Below are 26,028 nucleotides of genomic sequence, written 5' to 3' on the forward strand. Positions count from 1 at the left end.
TTATTCTACATGTAATATTCTGCTCCCCATTGTGTTTAGCTGGTTAGTGGGCATGGGGGAGGAGGGAGGGAGATGGCTGTCATTTACCCCTGTGTATACGCCTACATATGTGACTCTATAGTCACATGGGCTGCTCAGATGTGATAGGGAGGAAATGCTCAGCACAGAAACTCTCTGAGAGACATGAACAGAAGGGGGAGATAGAGAGCAGAAGATGAAACCATTTTTTTTTGCAGAATACAGAAAACAAATCTCATAGTGCCTGAGTATGAGCAGCGTGTAATACACCATTTATTAGTAATTTTTTTACAATGTGGGTTTAGTGACACTTTTACGTCTGCAAGGGTCTATTCTGATAATGCTGGGTTGCATTCAGTGTTCATGGCCTATAAAATATATTTGTGTTTTCTTTGTAACTTGAACTACAAGTTCTTATTGGTTGGGTAATAGATATGCAATTTTGCATTTTTGATCAATAAGTCTCTAGATCAAGTCAGGAAGGCAAAATACAGGAACCAGTCCTGTATTTTAAAGTGGTGTTGCGGCCGAAATTATATTTTTTAAATAAAAATACCCCTATAATACACAAGCTTAATGTATTCTAGTAAAGTTAGTTTGTAAACTAAGGTCTGTTTTGTTCGTTTATAGCAGTAGTTTGTTATATTATAAACTTACAGCAGGCTGTGGCCATCTTAAGTGTGGGCATCTGAAGCCAGACTGTATTTCTTCCTGGATCTCATCCTTGCAGATCTCGCACATGCTCAGTGCAGCACAAGCAGTGTAATAGGTTTCAGGTCAGGTTTCCAAAGCAATGGCAGTGTGAGAGGAAGTTGCCGCCCCTTCCCAGAAGGCATTGCAAACAGGAAATGATGTGATGGGCCACGGCCAGGGAGGAGGAAGTGAAAAATGAATACAGCAGATATACAGTAGGTGCTGAGAAAAAAAAATAAAAATATCCAATTTGTTTACAGTGCACAGTTTAGTGAGGGATGCTGAAGAGTTGTAAAAGTGGGTGGAACTCTACTTTAAGCAGTCAGATGTAATTTTGTGGATGCGTCAAGTTGCTTTCAGTTAAAGCCCTGCACAATATAAGTGCCAGTGCATTAGGCACCGGTTACTGAAGTCTGAAAAAGTTCAATGCATCATCAACTGGTACATAGAAAACCTTTTTAAGGCTGACCCAAACCTAATAAGTGCAGATCATCTTTTGGCAGCCTTTTCCTTTGTGCTGAAAGGCAGTGTTTACTCTGTGTATGCATGTTAGGGTTCCAGAAAATTTTTTTAAAGTTACAGTGGCGGCTGGTGCTAAAAAAATTTTTTTTTTGGGGGAAGGGCAAACAAACTGAAAAATTCTGAAAAAAACCCCATCAATCGTAGCCACTTTGCCCATCAGTTGCCGCCACTGTGCCAATAAATGCAACCACTGTGCCCCATCAAATGCAACCACTGTGCCCCATCAAATGCAACCACTGTGCCCATCAATTGCCACCACTGTGTCCATCAATTGCCACCACTGTGCCCATCAATTGCCACCACTGTGCCCATAAATTGCTCCCACTGTGCCCTATCAAATGCCAGTGTGCCCCCCTGCCGTCTGCACTTACCTGTCTCAGTGGGACAGCTCCTCAATGTCTTCTTCCCTCCTCTCTTCCCGTCCTCTGCTATGATTGGACGCCTGGTGTCCAATCACAGCGTCTGTCGTTTCAGCCAATCAGGTGACGGGTAACAGATCCGAGCACCTGATTGGCGGAGAGGTGGTTTAGGGTTAGGATATTAATATTAATTCGCTTTCGCTTATTAATTCGCCCAGCATGGCGCTCACAGGTCACCTTTTTTGTCGCCTATTAGAGCCTATGGCTCTAATCATGTGCTTCAAAACCACCCCCCGCCACTGTAATTCAGGCGCCCTGCGCCCGAAAGGGGTCTGGGCGCCTGGATAGGGGGATGGCAGCGGTGGCCATAGATAGATTCATGCAATCCATAGCCACTGAATAGTTATGTACAATAATGCACCACTTGCTGACCGCCTGACAGGGAAAATACATCATTATTTTTACGTTTATTATCCAGAGTTATGGCTGCAGCTATATGCCTTAACCCCGGTATTAACTTTCCCTCAGGCGTCAGACTTTCTGCTAAAAGTGGTCAGAGCAGAGGATTCACCCCCCCCCCCCCCGTGCGCCAGTTTCCAGGGCTTACCTGGGCGATCGGTAGCACTGGCAGTGGCTGGGCACAGAGGGGAGTAAAGGAGAGATGGCCTCCGCTCATCTATGGCCTTGGAGGACCAGAGCGACAATATGATGTCACGTCCGGTTCCGGCCCCATGTAAACGATTACTTTTTTTTTTTCTTTTAAAAGCAAAAGATACATTTTTTTTTTGATCTTTTGCTTTTAAAGGTAGAGGAGGTATTTGGGGTCTTATAGACCCCAGATCTCTCCATAAAGAGGACCTGTCATGCTGTATTGTTATCGCAAGGGATGTTTACATTTCTTGCGATCGCAATAAAAGTAATCAAAAACATTTTTTTTTTAAAGAGACAATGTAAAAATAAATAAAAGTCATAAAATAATTAATAATAATAATAATATAAAAAAAAAAAATGAAAACATCCCCGTCCCCCGCACGCAGTAGTGACGCATACATATGTGTATGTCAAGTGTTAAAAGTTAACCTGTGCCTAGAGAAATAGGTTGCCTGCCATTGCTCAAATTCTAAAAAGACTAGGTACTTGGCTGCCAGGTTGAATCAGTTGATTCAAACCAAGTCCAGCCAGATGTTTATTTTCTTTGTTTTGCTCATCACATGCCTGTATGTATGTGTGTGTGTGTGTGTATTTATATAAAAGGACTAAATCTTTTTTTAGTCAGGTAATATAAAATATTTTATGTAAACATAATGTAGGCTTTTATCCAACCAACAGGTGGCGCTTTCAGACTTTTGTCATGTTTTTCCCCTTCTCTCTGCTTACAGAGCTCAATAGGTGAAGTTGAAATTTACACACATGAGGTAAAGCAGTGGCTCTTCCTTCATCATCCCTTGGCTTGATCAAAGTTTCAATCAGACAAAGCCAGGCTCCAGGCAGGCAGTTGCCCCTGTTTCACTCTGTTATATAACCCGTAGTACTGTAGGAATCATTTGTCATGTATTAAATTTTTTTTGTAAAACAAAGATTGTGTTCCTATAGTGAAAAAAAGATAAACAAATAACATTGACCCCAAATCATTACAGTTTCCCTTTGTTTCTCATCAGTCCTCTACATCAGCCTTTTTTAACCAATGTGCCTTGATGTTTCTTCAGGGGTGCCTTGATAAAATGCCTAAACGTTCTAGCCACCATCATCCTAACAACCAATGACATTATCAGTTGATAAGGAGGATTTCGGTCGCCTGCACGGCATCCTTGTTTGACCCTTCTGTGCCCCTCTCCCTTAGCACTGGGGTCACATTAGCTGACTGAGGAGAGAAATAGAGGGAAAAGAGAAACATTGGAATACTAGTCAGTACCGGTTTGCAAACGTCTATTTGCTTTGTAAGAATAAATCTTCTCAAACGTTGGGTGTCCTATATGTGTGGATGTTGCTACATTATGTAAAAATACAAGGCTCTATTCACACCTGAGCGTATTGATTCACTGGCGTTTTCTGGGCATTTTTTTAAGCTTTTCTAAAGCAATTTACGAGTGTATTACAAGCGTTTTACAGCTTCAGGCATTTTTGTTTAGCCAATAGGAAGCACTAGGGGGAAGAGAGGAAATTAGAGGTGAATAGCTGCTATTTAAGCAGAAAACGCTAGTAAATCGCTCAAGTCAGGTGTTTCTATTGAAGTCTATGGGGCCAAAAAACACTTGTAATCTACCAAAAAGAAGCTCATGTACTTTTCTGAGCTTCGGGTGTTTTGCTTCAGGCAATCGAATGCTCAGATGTGAACAGGGGTCATTGAAATGAATAGGATTTGGCTTGTTGAGTGTTTTAGAGCTACAAGCTTTAAGCCGAAAATCACTCAGGTGTGAATGGGGCCTAAGAATAGTTTTTTACATTTTAGAATGGGGTGCCTCGAGACTGTCCATAATCTTAAAGGGTGCCTTGACTGAAAATAGATTGAGAAACACTGCTCTAGATAATGTATTCTAATGCCTTGCGTACACACAATCACACCAAAGTCCAATCGTTAAGAACGCGGTGACGTACAGCACGTACGACAGGACTAGAAAAAGGAAGTCCAGTAGCCAATAGCTTCCGTCTCGTACTTGCTTTAGAGCATGCGTCGTTTTTGGTCCGTCGGAACAGCATACAGACGAGCGGTTTTCCCGATAGGAATTGGTTCCATCGGAAATATTTAAAACATGTTCTATTTCTAAGTCCGTCAGAATTTTCGAAAACAAAAGTCCGATGAGGCATACACACGATCGGAATATCTGATGAAAAGATTCCGTCTGACTTTTTCTGTCGGACATTCCGCTCGTGTGTACGCGGCATTACTGCTACCAGAGGTCTGCTGATAAGATGTCTCTTCAGTTCATGGTTTGCCTTGCGCCAAACAGGCTGGGAGTAGTGAAAATCTCACAAATGGTGACACAGACAGCAGTTCACAGAGGTTCAAACCCTTCAGATCCCTTCTGAAATAATAAAAAAAAAGTGTGTGTTTCACCCTTAACACATATTCATTGGTCCATCAATATAATGGACTGCCTCAATGGCCAATAGGAATGTGCAGGAGGCAGGAAGACTCAACTAGAAATCAGGTCTTATGCCGCGTACACACGGTCGGACTTTCCGGCATACTTGGTCCGGCGGACCAGAGTGTGCCGGACAATCCGCCCGTGTGTAGGCGCCGGCGGACTTTTCCGGCGGACTTTTTCCCAAAAGCCCGCCGGACCTAGATTTGAAGAAAGTTCTAAATCTTTCCGCCGGACTCAGTTTCGGGCGGAAAGTCCGCTCGTGTGTGTGCTGGTCCGACGGAAAGCCCGCTCGTGTGTATGCTGGTCCGACGGACCAGATACAACACGAGGGCAGGGTATTGCATCTCACGCTCGCTGCAATAGGAAAAACACATTTTCCTATTGCGGCGAGCGCGGGGCATACCAGGCCCTTAGGTCTGGTATGGATTATAAAGGGAAGCCCCTACGCCGAAAAAAACGGCGTGGGGTCCCCCCTAAAATCCATACCAGACCCCGATCCGAGCACGCAGCCTGGCCGGTCAGGAAAGGGGGTGGGGACGAGCGAGCGCCCCCCCCCCTCCTGAACCGTACCAGGCCGCATGCCCTCAACATGGGGGGTGGGTGCTTTGGGGGAGGGGGGCGCCCGCGGGGCCCCCCCCACCCCAAAGCACCTTGTCCCCATGTTGATGAGGACAAGGGCCTCTTCCCGACAACCCTGGCCGTTGGTTGTCGGGGTCTGCGGGCGGGGGGCTTATCGGAATCTGGGAGCCCCCTTTAATAAGGGGGCCCCCAGATCCCGGCCCCCCACCCTATGTGAATGAGTATGGGGTACATGGTACCCCTACCCATTCACCTAGGGAAAAAGTGTAAGTAATAAAACACACTACACAGGTTTTTAAAATATTTTATTAAACAGCTCCGGGGGGGGGATCTTCCTCCGGCTTCGGGGGTCTTCTTCCGGCTTCGGGGGTCCCTCCGCTTCATCTTCTCCCGGCGTCCGGTTGGTTCTTCTCCCGGTGTTCCAGTTCTTCGGCCGGCTCCTCTGCTGTCTTCAGGTAGCTCTCTTGCCAGCAGAGGTCCGGACTTCTGGGCTTCTGGGCTTCTTCTCTTCTCTTCTCCAGATGTTGACACGACGCTCTCTCCGGCTGGACTGCTCTCCGAGGGCTGCGTTGTGACTTATATAGGCGGAGACCCCGCCCCCTTTTGATGTCACAGTCCCTGGGCATGCTGGGACTGTGACGTTTTAGGGGGCGTGGTCACTGGGTGATGTTGACCACGCCCCCTAAAACGTCACAGTCCCAGCATGCCCAGGGACTGTGACATCAAAAGGGGGCGGGGTCTCCGCCTATATAAGTCACAACGCAGCCCTCGGAGAGCAGTCCAGCCGGAGAGAGCGTCGTGTCAACATCTGGAGAAGAGAAGAGAAGAAGCCCAGAAGCCCAGAAGTCCGGACCTCTGCTGGCAAGAGAGCTACCTGAAGACAGCAGAGGAGCCGGCCGAAGAACTGGAACACCGGGAGAAGAACCAACCGGACGCCGGGAGAAGATGAAGCGGAGGGACCCCCGAAGCCGGAAGAAGACCCCCGAAGCCGGAGGAAGATCCCCCCCCCCCGGAGCTGTTTAATAAAATATTTTAAAAACCTGTGTAGTGTGTTTTATTACTTACACTTTTTCCCTAGGTGAATGGGTAGGGGTACCATGTACCCCATACTCATTCACATAGGGTGGGGGGCCGGGATCTGGGGGCCCCCTTATTAAAGGGAGCTCCCAGGTTCCGATAAGCCCCCCGCCCGCAGACCCCGACAACCAACGGCCAGGGTTGTCGGGAAGAGGCCCTTGTCCTCATCAACATGGGGACAAGGTGCTTTGGGGTGGCCTCCCCCAAAGCACCCACCCCCCATGTTGAGGGCATGCGGCCTGGTACGGTTCAGGAGGGGGGGGGGGGGGCGCTCGCTCGTCCCCACCCCCTTTCCTGACCGGCCAGGCTGCGTGCTCGGATCGGGGTCTGGTATGGATTTTAGGGGGGACCCCACGCCGTTTTTTTCGGCGTAGGGGCTTCCCTTTATAATCCATACCAGACCTAAGGGCCTGGTATGCCTCGCAACGGGGCTCGCAAGGTGTCAATCTCGCCGATAAAAGCGGCAAGATTGACATCCTTTGCTAGTCCCATCGCACCTGAGTCACGTTCAAAATGAACGGACTTGTCCGTGTGTGGGCAAGTCCGTTCATTCTGAAAGTCCGCCGGAACTCCGGCGAAAGTCCGTCGGAAAGACGGGCGGACCTAGCCCGCCGGAAAGTCCCGGCGTGTGTGGGCAAGTCCGTCCGTTTTAAAGTCCGGCGCACCTGGCGGACAAAGTCCGTCGGAAAGTGTGCCGGACCAAGTAGGATAGAAAGTCCGACCGTGTGTACGCGGCATTAGTGGCTGAGGGCTGTTGCAGGTAAGTACAGCAGTAGGTGCCTGCACATTATACCTGGCAACATTTTTTATTTTTTAGCCATAAATTGGATTTAAAATCCATTAATAAAAAAATATCTAACACCAGTATTAGATCATTTGTATTTGCTTTCTAAGAAGTTTACCATCGTAAGTTATTTTTTTTTTTATACTTTGCATTTTTATTTGTTTATATGTGGATATTAATCCAATGCAAGCTCTGTTATTTGTATTAGTATAAAGTAATATATTTCATGTAAAAAAATGTGAGTCTAATATGATTATACTTTGGTCATATTTCCCTAGAATGTTATATTTGCTCTTATTAGTATGTACTTTCATATCTCCCCAAAGTAAGTTGTTCGGAAGCAGATGTCTTCATTTATCAACCAAAACATGTATGTCTGCAAGCCACAGGAGAAGAGGATTTGTCAATGTCGAGCAGTAAACATGAGCAAAACCAGATTTACCAGAGAATAAATCCCTATCGGTCTAGGGAGACCTTTTACTTAAATAATTCACTGCCTCTTGTTTTACGGTTATATTACTATTGTAAGTAAGCCGCTCAGCATGTCTTCCAATTACAGCTTTGCCTGTACACATTGTACCAAAGAACTACAAAGCTAGAAGAGTATAAAGATTATATATCACAATATAGAATTCCAGAATATCATGCAAACCTAAATCCCTGCAACATCCTTGGACAGTATTGAATCCGTTATATTACACAAATAAACTACACACAAACAGCATGCGCCATAAAAATATAATAAGAAAATTATTGTGCAAATCTAATTTAGAACTGTATATAGAAAATCTGTAACAATATTCAAAAAGAAAAACAACATAAATGAAACCGCAGAAAACAAGTTTATTGGACATAGACAGCACTGGACAACAACGATTTGGCTTCCTCAACACAACATTTGGTGTATCTTGTAGATTTTAGACTGCTACTCATGAAAATAACCTGTAATATACTCTTTTACATACTGTTATGGAAATGTTATGTTTTCTGCAATTTGCAATAACCAGTTGGCTCTGCTGCACACAAAGAAAGAAACATACAACATCATGGAACTGTTGAGGCACATCCAGTACACCAAGTACAACTGGAATATCTGTGGAGACCTAAAAGTAGTGGCTCTACTGCTTGGAATGCAGCTCAGATATACCAAGTACTGTTGTTATGTATACAAATGGGACAGCCGTGCAAGGTAAGAAGAAATGGCCGTTCTAAAAAGGATTTGGTTTCAGGACAGGAAAATGTGGCACGTGAACCACTTGTTGACATGACAAAGACATTTTTGCCTCCGCATCATGTAAAACCCAGACTGATGAAAAACTTTTTAAAGCAATGAACAAGGAAGGTGAAGGTGTCATTATTTGAGACAGATGTTTCCAAGAATAACTGATGCCAAGATTAAGGAAGACTTTTTTGTTGGTCCACAGATCAGGTACATCATCAGTGACAAGTGGAGCAAAGATCTGTTTTTGCTACCAGAGAAAATCGCCTGGAAAACATTCAAGGATGTTGTTGAGAAGTTTCTTGGCAACTGTAGAGCACCAAACAACATTCAACAGGTTGAAAAACATCTTACAACATACAAAACCATTAAGTGGAACACATCACGGAAAATTCATTAGGTTAGGTGTCCGATTTGTCTGCCGCAATATTTCAGTCCCGCTATAAGTCACTGATCGCCGCCATTACTAGTAAAAAAAAAATATAAATTCCAAAAATATGTCCCACAGTTGTAGACGCTATAACTTTTGTGCAAACCAATCAATATACGCTAATTGGGATTTTGTTTACCAAAAATATATAGCAGAATACATATTGGCCTAAATTGATGAAGAAATTACATTTTTTATTGGATATGTTTTATAGCAGAAAGTAAAAAATATTGGTTTTTTTTTTTAATTGTTGGTCTTTTTAGTTTTATAGCACAAAAAATAAAAACCGCAGAGGTGATCAAATACCAAATATAAGAAAGATCTATTTGTGGGATAAAAAGGACATCAATTTTATTTGGGTACAGTGTCGCACGACTGCGCAATTGTTAAAGTAACGCAGTGTCGTATTACAAAAAATGGCCTGGTCATGAAGGGGGGTAAATCTTCCAGCAGTCAAGTGGTTAAAGAGCGTATCTGCCCAAAAGCAATGGATGATTCTTTAACACTTCAGCTAGCAAGGGAGCAGTGCCGTTAAATAGCAATCCTATTGCTTGCAAACGAGAAGAGAATATTGAACTAGAACAGTGCAGATAGAAAGCTAGATCAGACAAACTAGTAGCAGTTGGTGACATTGAACTAGACTTTTCTATGATGTTGAAGATGTTTTGTAGCTTATCCAAGCCACTTCTTCAGTTTTAATGAAAAAGAAGATGTGTATTTCCCCAACTAATTAGAACTTAGGAAATTGTGTAAGCTTCAAAACATCTTCAACATCACAGAACATGTCCAGTAGAATGTGACTAACTACTACTAGCTATAGCATGACCTGGATAAATGAGAAGCTTCACAGACAGGCATGCAGTCTTTTGTAAACACCCAGTATGTGAAATAAGTTAGGATTTATCTTTTGATGTTGGAATGTTGGTGTCTCTTACTCATTTAATTGATCCTCTGACCATACATGCAAGTACCATGGACCCGTTTATGTGATGTGATTGCAACGCTGTACACATGTAAAGGAGACTTAGGAGTATTCACTGGCTTATAATATTTTTACATTTTGAGCTTGTGATTTCATTTTTTTCCTAGATTCCAATCTGACCACCGAGCTTCAGCCAACTGGGAAGAGATCCATTCTCGCGTAAAAAATATATTAAGGACGAACAGTGCTCGACAAAGGCTTGTTTTTGTGAGTATCACCAATGTACAATATTTTTGTATATAAGGGATATTAACCACTTCAGACCAATTTTCAGCTTTCAGCGCTGTAACATTTTGAATGACAATTACGCGGTCATGCAACACTACTCATATGAAATTTTGAAAACATTTTTTCCCACAAATAGAGTTTTCTTTTGGTGGTATTTGATCACCTCTGTGGGCTTTATTTTTTTTTTGCGCTATAAACAAAAAAGAGCGACAATTTTGAAAAAAAAAACACAATATTATTTACTTTTTTGCTATAAGAAATATCCCAATTTTAAAACAAAAACAAATTTCTTCCTCAGTTTAGGCCGATATGTATTCTTCTACATATTTTTGGTAAAAAAAATCACAATAAGCGTTTGATTGGTTTGCGCAAAAGTTATAGCGCCTACAAAATAAGGGATAGATTTATAGCATTTTTATTATTATTTTTTTTTCTACTAGTAATGGTGGCGATCTGCGATTTTTGTCAGGACTGTGATATTGCAGAGGACAAGTTGGACACTTTTAACACTATTTTGGGACCAATAACAATTATACAGTGATCAGTGCTATAAATATGCACTGATTACTGTATAAATGACACTGGCGGGGAAGGGGTTAACACTAGGGGGCGATCAAGGGGTTAAATGTGTTACCTAAGGAGTGTTTCTGACTGTGGGGGGATGGGACTGACTGATGGAGGTGACCGATCGGTGTTCCTATATACAAGGAATCCACGATCTGTCTTCTCCCCTGACAGGACGTGGATCTGTGTGTTTACTGACAGCTGATGTTGTTAAGGATGCGGTGGCCGGCTTCCCGACCCCTCCTTAGCAACCAGCTATATATAGTGTTTGAAGTTCAGTTCGGTCACCTTTTTTTTTTTTTTTTTTTGTAAAAAACGGATGTCAGCGGATATGAAAACATATGTAAAAATTGATACCCATATCCGTTATTGATCCGTTTTTTTACACACAAAAAAGTGACTGAACTGAACAAAGAAACGGAAGGTCCGTGTGAAACCAGCCTAACCCTTTTGGGAGTATCCCACCAAAAAAATCTTATGTTTAGTCCAGGGGATGTCTAAATTTAGATTTTTATCTTAGTGCAAACTTCAGGGAAAATCAGTGAGCCAATCACACAAGCAGGAAATGCCATTTCTGGAAGACCTATTGCATTGAATTTTAGAGAAACTAACAGCACTGCAGATTAAAAAGGAAAGTACATTTTTAACCACTTTAGCCCCGGAAGGATTTACCCTCTTAATGACCAGGCCATTTTTTGCGATACGGCACTGCGTTACTTTAACTGACAATTGTGCGGTCGTGAGACGTACCCAAAGAAAATTGATCTCCTTTTTTTTCCCACAAATAGAGCTTTCTTTTTATGGTATTTTATTTTTTGCGCTATAAACAAAAAAAAGACCGACAACTTTTTTTAAAAAACAATATTTTTTACTTTCTGCTATAATACATATCCCCAAAAAAATGTAAAAAAAACTATTTAGACCAATATGTATTCTTCTACATATTTTTGGTAAAAAAAAAATCCTAATAAGCGTATATTGATTGGTTTGGGCAAAAGTTATAGCGTCTATAAACTATGGGATAGATTTAGGGACTTTCCATTTTTTTTATTGTTTCTACTAGTAATGGCGGCGATCTGCGAGTTTTAGCGGGACTGCGACATTGCGTCGGACAAATCTGACCATAAGTGACACGTTTTAGGGACCAGTGACACCAATACAGTGATCAGTGCAAAAAAAATGTACTGATCACTGTATAAATGACACTGGCAGGGAAGGGGTTAACAGGGGAGATCAAAGGATTAAATGTGTTCCCTGCTAGTGTTTTCTGACTGTGTGGGAGATGGACTGACAGGAAGAACACAGAGATTGCTGTTCCTGATTACTAGGAACAGACAATCTCTGTGTACTTCCCTGTCAGAACGGGGATCTGCCTTGTTTACATAGGCAGATCCCCGTTCTGCCTCTCTGTGAAGCGATCGCGGGTGGCCAGATTGGCTCAACCTCTGCGCAGGGGACGTGCGCCTCCGACAGCACGTGTGCGCGCCAACAGTATCTAGTGAGTGCACGAAACAACGTACAGGTATGTTGTTTCACGCAATAGAGCCGCCCTGCCGCAGTATATATGGGCAGTCTTTAAGTGGTTAATAATATTCAATTACACAATATGGCTTGTGTATGTTTGATACATATATAAATTTTATTTACTTATTTCTTTTTTCCCTTTTTTTACCCTTTAAGTATAAAAATATTTTTAAAGCTTTTTATTGTTTTATCACATACATCCTGTCCAAAACTCCCAATGGAGAATTGCGCCAACTCCTATTTATAAGCTTGCTGCCTAAAATAGAAGGAAAGGTTGAGTAGAGAGGTGAAGGGTCCATTGGCACTTCTGCAGTTCTTTGCAGTAATCTCACAGCAGGAGGTGTGAAGCTCAAATCCAATATCCATCTTAGTCAACTGCTGCGGCTCACATTGCTGCATAAAAATGCAATTATTTTATAGAAAATCCTTCCTGCTACATTTTGATGCATTTATCTGCAAGTCACTTATCCTAAGACTCAAAAGGCATGTGAAGTGTGTTTTAGCCTTTTTGTAGGGTTGTTCACACCAGCCCCCTTTTGCAGTGTTGTGCAACGCAGTCCCAACCCATATTCAAAGCAAATTGTCTTATGTTCCACATTATATAACACACTGTCATATAGAGAGTACAATAGGGTTTAAGGATAACTACAATTTAAGTTAAAATTTAAAAAAGCATGCCATATACCCATTTGTGATCTGTTCTATCTATGGGCACTACCAAGTTCCAAGTATCCCTATATTTTAGGTGGCCCACAACACTTTTGGTTTATAGTCTAGTTACGTGGGCTTTGCTATATTATTTTGTGCTTATCCCCGCAATTTCTGATTAGGTCTCTCATTTCATTTTTTATCAGCAATTTGCTAACTTGCCAGTTGTAATACAATACATTCCTTCTTTGCGTGCTTTATTGCAGAGACCTTGTCTTATCTATTGCTTTGACTGAATATATACAGCATAGGTGCATGTCTGTGTTAAAGGGGTTGTAAACCCTCATGTGTTTTTCACCTTAATGCATCCTATGCATTAAGGTGAAAAAACACCTCAGTGACCGGCCCCCCAGCCCTCCCGTTTTACTTACCTGAGCCCTGGAACTTGACCCATGGGGACGCGCTGTCTCTCTGCACGGGGTTCTCGGCTCTTGACTGGATAGATTGATAGCAGCGCAGTCATTGGCTCCCGCTGCTGTCAATCAAATCCAAGGATGCGAGCACTGGGGGGGCGGGGCTGAGTCATACATTCGGCATCTATTGACGCCGAATGCTGGACTCGGGAGCATGCCCGCAAGGTAGTCCCCTCGGAGAAGTGCTTCTCCTAGGGGATTATCTGATGCAGGGAGGAGCCGCGAGAGCCACCGGGGAACCCCAGAAGAGCAGGTTCGGGGCCACTCTATGCAAAACAAGCTGCACTGTGGAGGTAAGTATGATATGTTTGTAATTTTTATTTTTATTTTTTTTTTTACCTTTACAATCACTTTAACATTGATTTACTTTTTCCATTTCAATAGAAATAACTCTTTTAGATTAAAAAGAAAACCCAAGCACTGCCATGCATTTAAACAGGTAACCCATACTGCCCAACTAGATAAGAAACAGGGACATCTTTTAGAACATAGTATTTAGTCCAAGTACCTGGACTTACCCCCACTTATTAGGATAGTAAAGAATTTATGTGCAAAAAAAAAAAGTTGGTTAACCACTTTAGCTCCGAAAGATTTTACCCCCTTCATGACCAGCCCAGGCCATTTTTTTATATTTAGCACTGCACTACTTTAACTGTTAATTGTGCGGTCATGCAGCGCTGAACACAAACAAAATGGCATTGGCATTGTTCAAGGGAGATTTCAGGCATAAAAACGCTTGATGCGCGTAAACACTCAGAAATGCAGCATTTAGGAGCTTTTGCTCTTTTGAAGTGTACATTGATTACAGTGAAAAATGAGCAGAGGGGAATGTTTTGGGAAAAAATGCTTATAAAAGCAAACTCTTGTGCAATACGAGCCACTATGGGCATTCATTTTAATGCTGCTTTTTCTGCCAGAGGTTCTGCCATTTTTTTCAGCCGCCTAGTGTGCATGGACCTTTAGAGTTTACATGAGTAGTTTAACGCTTTTAGTAAGCACAGTGGTTGTAAAGCCACTCTGTGTTCTTACTAGACTTCTCAGTGTTAGATTAAGTTATGTGCCCCAGTGTATGTTCTTTATAAAAAAATGCCGCTTTATATCTTATTTCAGAGCACCACTCAAACTCTCATGTGACCGGCTGTTCTCCTCCCCCGATCTGAGAACTACAGCAGGAGTCGCTGAGAATCTCCCACTGACGTCAGCCGGGAGGAGAGCGGCAGGCAGTCACATGAGCACAGAGCGACGCTCTGAAATTTGGTATAAATTGGTCTTTTTTTTTTTTTCATAAAGCACATACACTGGGCACATAACTTAATCTAACACTGGGGATTCTAGTAAAAAAAACAGTTATTTTAGCAGCGGGAGGGGCGGAGAGCAGATCTGCAGAGATTAGCTGACAGGCAGGGGGGGGAGGGGGAGAGACAGCGGGATGACGGACGCACATAAACTGACCACGGTAATCATGGATCAGCAGTCATGATAAACGTGGTCAGGTTACAGAGGGAAGGGCAGGATCAGCCAGGCATTTTAGATGATAGAAAGAAACAAATTACACAGCACAAGCACTGTGCTGTTATTCATGCTTTAAAGGAATAGAATCTTCTTTTTTTTTTTTTTTTTTTTTTTTTTTTTTTAGGATTGCAACCGCTTTAGATAGTAATTTTTTTAGAGGCATGTACATCAGACCAAGAAAAGGGACAACTGGTATGGGAAAGAGAAAGTTGCTTCCTAAAGAGGGACAGTCGCTCCAAATGAGGGACTGTCTGGAGCTATGGGGGAACAGGAAAAGTTTATATATATATTTTTTTTTCATTAGCAATATATGTTTTATTTTTATTTTTGAATTCCTTTATTAATATTGTCCATTTCTACGTGTATGTAAATGTGTCTTTTGCTCATGAATCTATGACGATCTTTCTGTCTTGTTCTGATATAATGGAAGCATGGTCAAAGTAGTGCAAAGAATGTATTTCTTTTTAAAAAGTTCTTGTCAAAGGGCTTCCCTCTGCATCATCTCAAAAAGTTTCCACCTTGATGGCTGCTGACTTTCTTTGTTCTACTTTTACCTTATGCATGTTAAATTGTTGTAGGTTTAATTTTTCTGAAAAAAAAAAAGAAAAAATCCAAATAGAGTGTGTCAGATATTTGACGCAGGGGTGTTGGAGATTCCTGCAGAAAGAAGAAAAGTGAAGGAATGGAGTGGAACAGAGAGAGCCTGGTAATTACAGCTAACCAGTACAAATGATCAGATGTCTAACAAGAACATATTAGCATGAGAGCTCGCTGAGCTTTGAAATTTGATTCTGATGTTCCGTTTTACAAATGTTCTACTGCCACGGGAGTTTAAAGGCATGAGCGCTGAATGGCAAGCGCCAGTGATTTCCAAGGCCTCCGTAGAGTCTCTGAAATTTATAACCCACAGGAATTTTCCTTCCTTCTCTCCATTCGGCAGCGTTTAATTAAAAATATTCATCAATTTGTGGCTCATTACTCCACATTGCTCTTTATTCTCTCGCTGTTTTTTTTTTTCTATAAAATTCACTGTAAACGCTCAGTGTTTGTGCGAAGGACAGAGAACATTTTTCACTGTGGTATAAATGATAGAAAATGTAACATTAGTGTTGTTTCTTTGGAAATGCAACTTTTACCTTCAGTCGTTGTCGCAAGCATTTTGTTGAATGGTAAAGATTTATGAACATAAATTCTAGCATAAATTGATATATATCAAAAAGCTTTAAGATCTTGTCAGAACTGTTTTTGTTTAGATTTACTGGCCCTTTAAAATAAATGGCAGCCATTTTAAAGATGAGATCTAGCCAAAAACTATTTTTGTGCATTGCACTGTAAAAATAAATTACCATTAATTTAGCGCATGCCATTTATGTATGCTGCTGCATTGGAAAAAAAACCTTTTGCATTTATTTAGCTCTTACGTACCGTAAGACTCATAGTTCCGGTTGGAGTACACTGATCATAGCAGATTACTTGCTGAACACCTCATCCATTGAGAAGACATCTTGGGTTTTCTTATTTGACAGGAATGTCAGCTGCCCCAACGTTAGTGAAAGTTAACAATTCCCCATCATTAGTTTTAGTGGGGGAACAGTGCCCCATCTTTGGTATCAGTGAAGGAAATGGTGCCGCACATAAGTGTCTGGAAGGAATATTGCCCTAAGGGTCAAATAAAGGCAGGCAAAGGGCCACATCCAGCTCCGGGCCAAAGTTTGGAGACCGTTGCTTCAGCCCATCCTAATCCAGGTTCAAAGTGTTTTGCAGTAACGCAATCTTCTGCACGCCACTATTGTAAAGAGCAGTTATGAACTTCTTGTCAACATAAATACATCTGGCTTCTGACCCCTCACATTAACCGAAAGAACAAACGTTCATTAAGGGGAATTCATCAAAACGAAAGCAGACAGTATCTGGCACACCTGTGTATGGCAACCAATCACCTCCTATATGTTGTTCAATTAAGCTTTAAATATGAAATATAAAAGCTGGTTGGTTGCCATGCACAGCTGCTCCAGATTGTTTTTTCCATGTTTGCACCATTCCCTAAAACTCCAGAGACTGTAAATCCTAAGTCATCAGTTCCTCAACCACCATATCTGGCTGCCCTAGTTCTCACATCTTACCCGTTTTGATAGTTGGAAATTGGTGGACCTGCATGCTTTTATTTCAAGCTGCATCCACTTAATTTGTTGTTTGGATTATGGTACAGCTAATAAAACGGCTATAGAATATGTAGATTCACCGGAGGTTTTGAATATTTCTACGATCTATTTATACCAGCTACCTGCTTATTTTCCTTTAAATTAATCGCATACATTAATTCAAAGTCACTAAAATAATTTCATATTTTGCAGGCTCCAGTTGTTTGTAAGACTAATCATTACCCAGCCCTATTTAAAATGGTTAATTTACCCAACACCACTGACAGGCATTCATTATTTCCTAATTAGAATTTAATGACACGTATATTATCCTTCATATTAGTTAGAGAGCTAATTAATGTTAATCCTTGGACAGAGACACAAAGGACTTTTAAAGCCTCTATCTAGCAAGGGATCTGTATGTAACCTAAAGAACGTTTCTGGTTAACGCTTGTATTCTTTAAATGAAACATCATCTTAAAGGGCAACTGTAATCCTTTATATTTTGCGATATTCACGTTCAAGATATCAACCGAACATATGTGGTTTACTTATCTTCTAGGCCCCTACCCTCCATGTAAAAAAAACAGAGTTATATTAAAAAGATTAAATAAATAAAGGTGCCATTAACCTTGACTTTTGCCTGCAACGCCTAGGCAAGTGTGTCATCGCTGGGCCTTCAGGAAAAATTCTATAAAAGCCGGGGGTCTCATTTCTCCCAAAAAGACACTCCAGGACTGTGCACTGCCTATTATTCCCACACTTGAGCAGAGCTCTGGGGAAAGAGGTGGTTTAATGGGCAAGCTGCTATGCTAAGGGTATGCTACCTTATAGGACCTGGTATGCAATGCCACCCTAAAATTATATTGCTTGAGGGCAAAACAAGTGTACTGGTAAATCTCAAGAGGGAAAAGTAACTTAGGTGGGCTTACATGAGGAAGACATCTATGGTTGGTCATTACCAGTGCAACGATGTCCACCAGTGGGCCAAAGACCAGACGTTAGGTGTAGCAGTGACATAAAATCTGCAGAATTGCATGCATCGAAAGCTTTGTCTCCCCTTCCTAAGGTATACAGCCCTATACAGCAACAGACGAAAGTGGGTCACAGGCCAATGTGTATTCCTTATTATTCTTTTGCAGATAATTCATTTAGGTTTTAGCTCAATAGTTAACTGAGTGTCTAGGATTGGCTTAAAGTTATACTTACCTCCTCTGTGTAGTTGGTTTTACACAGAGCATCCTGGATCCTCCCCTTCTCTGGTGCCTCTTCGGTGCTCCTGGCCCCTCTTTCCTTACTAGTGCCCCCACAGCAAGCAGCTTCCTATGGGGGCACCCAAATCGAGTCACAGCTCCATATGTCCGTTCACACATGGAGGCCTGACCTGGCCCCGCCCCCTCTCACCCCTGATTGGCTAACTGACTTTGACAGCCGCAGGAGCCAGAGGTGACACTGTTGTCACAGCCAATCAGGAGGAGAGTAATGGATGGCTTGTAAACTCGTGGACACCGCTGGAGAGAGATGGGGCTCAGGTAAGTAATTAAGGGGTGCTGGAGAGGCTGCTACACACAGAAAGTTTTTCATTTTAATGCATAGAATGCATTAGGATAAAAAAAACCTTCTGCCTTTACAACTCCTTTAAAGAGTCCAGTGCAAAACATGGATGATATGTCCTGCTTTCAGAGTAAAAATTTCAGGGATAAATCCTCTTTAACCCCCTGGATTGTCCCTAGAAATGCAGAACATTTGATGATGTGTTTTATCACTGATGATCCTTATTTCCCTGTTTTAGGACAAGACTGACACTTGGAAGAAGCCCCATAGTAATAATATAGGAAACAGGACATCACTTTGCACAAAAGAGTTGCACGACAAGTAAGATTGTAGTATTGTATTGATATTGCTATATTGAGTGTATTTAAAGCTTATATATTTTTTTTTTTTTTAGACAGAGCAGTGAGGATTTGGAACCTATATGGGGCATGCACTGCTATATGTGTTCCCATTGGGGTAATTGGCTCTTTCCAATTGTCCTGGTCACCATTGATATAGGGACTTAAAGCCGCTCTTCAGTCATGTTTCAACTTTCCATGTATTAAATCTTCTGCCCTTGTTGTTTTAACTTTGGATAGAAAAACATTTTTTTTTTCTGCCAGTAAATACCTTATACAGCCCACTTCCTGTTTCTTGTCTGGTAAAAAGCCTAGGCATATGACATAATGCACAGCTCTCTCTCTCACTCTCGTGAGAGTTTGCCAGGGAGGGGGGGTGAGTCATAAGAGGGCCAATAAGAGCTGCAGGGCTGCAGAGCTGGATGTGTGCCTCTGTGTAAATCCAGGAAGTGAACAGGAAGCAGCTTCAGCTGCCCACAGTTAAAATGGCTGCAGCCAGACTTAGTGGAGGGAGATTTCTGCAGCACATTTGGCAAGTACAAAGTATATAAAAATAATATGCAAAGTGGTTGGAAGGAAGCTTCAGAATGGCAAAGATGTTTTTATTACAAATTATGTGAGCAGACTGCAGTTTTGGGTTGTCAGGAATGTAAGAAACATTTTCCAGTATGGACACTTGTCCCAGTGATAACAGTCTAAGAAGCAGATTCCCTCACTTTGAAGAGATTTCCTCTCAATTCCTGTTGTGTCCACTGATGCAGTAAGTACCGGTAATAGACCAGTTGTGCATGGCAACCAATTAGCTTCTATGTTTTATTGTCAAAGCTTATAGTGGAAATTTAGTCAGAAAATTAAGTCCTGATAGATCACTTAATGCTGTTCCCTTTAGCTATAAAAAAAAATTAGAAAAAAGTATATATACTGTTTTTAATCCAGTAATACACTGTCTCACCCCTTTATGCACATGCTGGGTGGTTCACTATTCTCGGCACTGTGCCTAAATCAAAGCCACTAGAGGCCAATCAGGTGACAGTTTTAAGATTTACTGTTGCTGAAGGGGGAAGAAAGTAACAGGAATGACACAGACTGTGCTGAGGAAACACAGATTAGGGAGGGAGAAAAGAAAAGCAGGAGAGTTGACAGAATAAACTTTGCTGCCAAGGAGACACAAAGGAGTTAAACTTACAAGGATAGTGTCTTATTTTATCTCCCTGATATTCTCTATTTTCTACCTCATCCTCAGCCTGTGAACTTTATCACTGTAAAGCTTCTGTCAGCCTTCCTTTCTATCGTCACCAAGACATACAATCAAGGCTGGAAATGTACACATCTAAATTAAAGAAAGTGACATCGTTTTTGAGTCCAAAGAGAGGGGGGAGAGTTTTCAATATAGAAGTGACCTCTCTAGGCTTCAACAAAATGGCGGCCTTCAGCAAGAAGAAGGAGCAATGCTGGAGGCCAATTAGAGCACACTCATTTTAATACCATAATTATTAATGTGGAATGTATTTACTTTTGTTAAAGAGCATTAATTGTTATCATACTGTTATAGGTAAAGTTCTGCTTTAAAAGAGAAGTATGAGTGTGGCTTTTTTTCCCCCCAGTCTTACTTACCTAGGTGGATGCAGCACCTGTCCCCTGGCATCTCTGCACTGAGAACCGAGCCACCGAATACCGTCAATGGCTCGGTTCTCTTGGCTCCCCTAGCAGAGAGCTGCTGCCTGTCAATCAGCAGCTCTCCTGCTCTGCTCCTCTACGCTCATTGGAGCACTGAGCTGTAGAGGGCCGGTAAGTGGCCATCTCAGCGGCTCGCTGGTAGATCCAGGCTTCCAGAATCGGAATGACTCGGTGCCTGGACTGGTCTGTGTCAGCAGAGAGCAGACTTCACACTGCTGTCTGCTGAAAACAGGTGACCCATGGGAGAAGCCCAGCCAAACGAGCCCAGGCTGGACTTCTCCTTTAACTGAGCAAGCTGAATTCAGAAGCTGATTGTTTACTATGTATGGCTGCACCAGATTCTGTCTTCTCCAGTTGTAGTAAATCCCCCCAGTGCCTGATCTTGCATATGCGCAGCCAAAGATCTGGCGCCATGTCTGTTTACACGTTGCCATGGATTTTAAGAATGGTGGATATGGAGGAGTAATACATTCCGGGATATGTGACGATGGTATTCCTGGAGGCCGCAGCATCATTTTCGTCTAGGAGAGCCTCATAGCAAGGGGGCAGGTTGACGTGAAAAAAAAAAGAGTAAATAATTAAAGAAAGGCTGATGCAAACGGTAATTTTTGTGTAAAAGTTGGCTTTAAGGTCTCACCACAGAAATGTATATTCTTTCTTGCCTATATGGTTGTCCCATGATGCAGCATTTATAATACTAATACATGCTGGTGGTGCACCTCCTGCATCAGCCTTTTATTCATGTCTGTAAATTTCAGTCTAGAGAGTCTAATCACTTTACCTGGCCGCTGCCTGTCACACGCTGGAACAGCTGAGACAGAGACTGGTGCTATGCTCCGCTTTATCTAGTCGTTCTGCCTCTGGGCACACTTTTTGTGTAATGGGACTGTACATTTACAGTCCTCGGAGAGCCGTTCCCGCTTGTACAGTCTATTTAGGTAACAACTTCTTTTAATTAAATCTACTGGTTATAAAATCGTATTTTATTGCTTGAAGTTCGGAGGCCACTTGGCTTTGTTCTGCAGGATCTGTGATCCTTTGCATGCAGGGCTGTCTGTGAGGGAATCTATTCAAAGTACACTATCTAATCGGCCTTCCTAAAACTTTTAACTTTTAACTTTTATTGCCAATATTGCAATTGCTGTAGTAACCCATCATTGTTGTAAGGTCATTTAAAGTCACAGAAATGGATATTCAGACGGATAGATGTTGCAATAACAACCTCCATTTTCATAGCCTTTGCATTCAACTTACACCAGTTACGCAGGGAATCTAAATATGACCATGCAATTTAATAGGTACCAGTCATACCCAGTTCTCTGTATAATGTTACGGAGCTGCTCAGGTACACTCCCCTTCTCTGTGGTACATATTCTTTAGAGCGGAACTTAACTCTGCAAATACCTCCCCTCCAATGATCTTATGCCCACAAGGTACCTCTTCTCCCCGACTTCTTCTGGGTGTTGGAACTTTGGCAATCTTAATTGATCAGCACGGGATGATGTCACTCCGCACAGATCATTTTGCCCCTGTACAAATCATTAGTAAGACCTCATCTGGAATATGCAGTTCAGTTTTGGGCACCAGTTCACAAAAAAGATATATGAGAACTGGAGAAAGTGCAGAGAAGGGCAACCAAACTGATAAGAGGCATGGAGGAGACCAGCTATGAGGAAATATTAGAGAAACTGAATTTATTCTCTCTTGAGAAGAGGAGATTAAGGGGGGATATGATCAACATGTACAAATACATAAGGGGTCCATATAGTGAACTTGGTGTTAAGTTATTCACTTTAAGGTCATCACAGAGGACAACGGGACACTCTTTACGTCTAGAGGAAAAGAGATTTAATATCCAAATACAAAAAGGTTTCTTCACAGTTAGAGCTGTGAAAATGTGGTATAGACTCCCTCAAGGGCTGGTTCTGTCCAGCCTAATAGTTTGCTTTAAAAAAAGGCCTGGTTTCTTTCCTATGTACATAATATAACTGGATACTAAAATATATATATATATATATATATATATATATATATATATATATATATATATATATATATATACATACAGTGGGGACGGAAAGTATTCAGACCCCCTTAAATTTTTCACTCTTTGTTATATTGCAGCCATTTGCTAAAATCATTTAAGTTCATTTTTTTCCCTCATTAATGTACACACAGCACCCCATATTGACAGAAAAACACAGAATTGTTGACATTTTTGCAGATTTATAAAAAAAGAAAAACTGAAATATCACATGGTCCTAAGTATTCAGACCCTTTGCTCAGTATTTAGTAGAAGCACTCTTTCGATCTAATACAGCCATGAGTCTTTTTGGGAAAGATGCAACAAGTTTTTCACACCTGGATTTGGGGATCCTCTGCCATTCTGCCTTGCAGGTTGAATGGTAATTGTTGGTGGACAGCCATTTTTAGGTCTCTCCAGAAATGCTCAATTGGGTTTAAGTCAGGGCTCTGGCTGGACCATTCAAGAACAGTCAGGGAGTTGTTGTGAAACTCCTTCGTTATTTTAGCTGTGTGCTTAGAGTCATTGTCTTGTTGGAAGGTAAACCTTCGGGCCAGTCTGAGGTCCTGAGCACTCTGGAGAAGATTTTCGTCCAGGATATCCCTGTACTTGGCCGCATTCATCTTTCCCTCGATTGCAACCAGTCATCCTGTCGATGCAGCTGAAAAACACCCCCACAGCATGATGCTGCCATCGCCATGCTTCACTGTTGGGACTGTATTGGACAGGCGATGAGCAGTGCCTGGTTTTCTCCTTTTCTCCACACATACTGCTTAGAATTAAGGCCAAAAAATTCTATCTTGGTCTCATCAGACCAGAGAATCTTATTTCTCACCATCTTGGAGTCCTTCAGGTGTTTTTTTAGCAAATTCCATGTGGGCTTTCATGTGTCTTGCACTGAGAAGAGGCTTCCGTCGGGCCACTCTGCCCTGACTGGTGGAGGGCTGCAGTTATGGTTGACTTTCTACAACTTTCTCCCATCTCCCAGCTGCATCTCTGGAGCTCAGCCACAGTGATCTTTGAGTTCTTCTTTACCTCTCTTATCAAGGCTCTTCTCCCCCGATAGCTCAGTTTGGCCGGACGGCTAGCTCTAGAAAGGGGTTCTGGTCGTCCCAAATGTCTTCCATTTAAGGATTATGGAGGCCACTGTGCTCTTAGGAACCTTAAGTGCAGCAGAAATTTTTTTGTAACCTTGGCCAGATCTGTGCCTTGCCACAATTCTGTCTCTGAGCTCTTCAGGCAGTTCCTTTGACCTCATGATTCTCATTTCTGACAGGTGTAGAACCATCTCAAGGATGATCAGAAGAAATGGACAGCACCTGAGTTAAATATATGAGTGTCACAGCAAAGGGTCTGAATACTTAGTACCATGTGATATTTCAGTTTTTCTTTTTTAATAAATCTGCAAAAATGTCAACAATTCTGTGTTTTTCTGTCAATATGGGGTGCTGTGTGTACATTAATAAGGAAAAAAATGAACTTAAATGATTTTAGCAAATGGCTGCAATATAACAAAGAGTAAAAAATGTAAGGGGGTCTGAATACTTTCCCTCCCCACTGTATATATATATATATATATATATATATATATATATATAACGATTGTGTATATAGATTTGTACATTTTTTCCCCCCTTTTAATTGGTTTAACTAGATGGTCATTTTTCAACCAGACTGTTATTTTTTACTTTTTACCATAGTTACACTTTAAGCTCACCCTCTAGCTTCAGTACAATCTGAATAATTCCCCATAAGCAAGTATGCATACCAGGAAAGTTGTAGAGAATTCAGAAGTCCTTAACTGTATACTTGCTCTAAGTCAGTAAATTAAAGTATGAAGACCTTTACAGCTGAAGTTTAGGTATGGCTTTTTATTTTTTTTTGCATAGTTACAATGGTTCAGTTGGATCAATCTAAGTATGTACAGTATCTCGCAAAAGTGAGTACACCCCTCACATTTTTTAAAATATTTTATTATATCTTTTCATGTGACAACACTGAAGAAATGACACTTTGCTACAATGTAAAGTAGTGAGTGTACAGCTTGTATAACAGTGTAAATTTGCTGTCCCTTCAAAATAAATGAATGTCTAAATCGCTGGCAACAAAAGTGAGTACATCCCTAAGTGAAAATGTCCAAATTGATCCCAAAGTGTCAATATTTTGTGTGGCCACCATTATTTTCCAGCACTGCCCTAACCCTCTTGGGCATGGAGTTCACCAGAGCTTCACAGGTTGCCACTGGTGTCCTCTTCCACTCCTCCATGACGACATTATAGAGCTGGTGCATGTTAGAGACCTTGCGCTCCTCCACCTTCCGTTTTGAGGATGCCCCACAAATGCTCAATAGGGTTTAGGTCTGGAGACATGTTTGGCCAGTCCATCACCTTTACCCTTAGCTTCTTAAGTAAGGCAGTGGTCGTCTTGGAGGTATGTTTGGGGTAGTTATGTTGGAATACTGCTCTGCGGCCCAGTCTCCGAAGGGAGGTGATCATGCTCTGCTTCAGTTTGTCACAGTACATGTTGGCATTCATGGTTCCCTCAATGAACTGTAGCTCCCCAGTGCCGGCAGCACTCATGCAGCCCCAGACCATGACACTCCCACCACCATGCTTGACTGTAGGCAAGACATACTTGTCTTTGTACTCCTCAACTGGTTGCCGCCATCTAAGTTTATCTTGGTCTCATTAGACCACAGTACATGGTTCCAGTAATCCATGTCCTTAGTTTGCTTGTCTTTCTTGTGCATCATCTTTAGAAGAGGCTTCCTTCTGGGATGACAGCAATGCAGACCAATTTGATACAGTGTGCTGCGTATGTTCTGAGCACTGACATGCTGAACCCCCACCCCTTCAACCTCTGCAGCAATGCTGGCAGCACTCATACGTCTATTTGCCAAAGACAACCTCTGGATATTATGCTGAGCATGTGCACTCAACTTCTTTGGTTGACCATGGCATGGCCTGTTCTGAGTGGAACCTGTCCTGTTAAACCGTTGTATGGTCTTGGCCACTGTGCTGCAACTCCGTTTTTTGGCAGTCTTCTTATAGCCTAGGCCATCTTTATGTAGAGCAACAATTCTTTTTTTCAGATACTTAGAGAGTTCTTTGCCATGAGGTGCCATGTTGAACTTCCAGTGACATGAGAGAGAGCGATAACACCAAATTTAACACACCTGCTCCCCATTCACACCTGTGACCTTGTAACACTAACGAGTCACATGACATCGGGGAGGAAAAATGGCTAGTTGGGCCCAATGTGGACATTTTCACTTAGGGGTGTACTCACTTTTGTTGCCAGCGGTTTAGACATTAATGGCTGTGTGTTGAGTTGATTTGAGAGAACAGCAAATGTACACTGTTGTACAAGCTGTACACTCACTACTTTACATTGTAGCAAAGTGTCATTTCTTCAGTGTTGTCACATGAAAAGATTTAAGAAAATATTTACAAAAATGTGAGGGGTGTACTCACTTTTGAAGTACTGTATGTACCGTACCTGGCTAATCCCTGTGGAAGCTGGAAATAATTGTAGTAGGTACCGCTGCTACAGTGATCGTCACCAGTTCCTGAGTCCCATGGCTGCCTTGCTGGTCAG

The 26,028-nt window shown here is 42.0% G+C and overlaps 1 protein-coding gene across 1 annotated transcript in view; it reads left to right on the forward strand.

Annotated features, from left to right (window-relative positions):
• Positions 1-26,028, forward strand: part of SPATA6 (spermatogenesis associated 6) — a 145,863-nt gene that overhangs the window by 119,208 nt on the left and 627 nt on the right. Inside the window, exons 8-9 of the mRNA XM_073593579.1 lie at positions 9,857-9,956; positions 18,632-18,714. Of these exons, the coding sequence (XP_073449680.1) occupies positions 9,857-9,956; positions 18,632-18,714 (183 nt within the window). The remainder of the gene's footprint in view (positions 1-9,856; positions 9,957-18,631; positions 18,715-26,028) is intronic.

Source organism: Aquarana catesbeiana, linkage group LG07 (assembly GCF_042186555.1).
Source record: "Aquarana catesbeiana isolate 2022-GZ linkage group LG07, ASM4218655v1, whole genome shotgun sequence".
In the NCBI taxonomy this organism is placed as follows: Eukaryota; Metazoa; Chordata; class Amphibia; order Anura; family Ranidae; genus Aquarana; species Aquarana catesbeiana.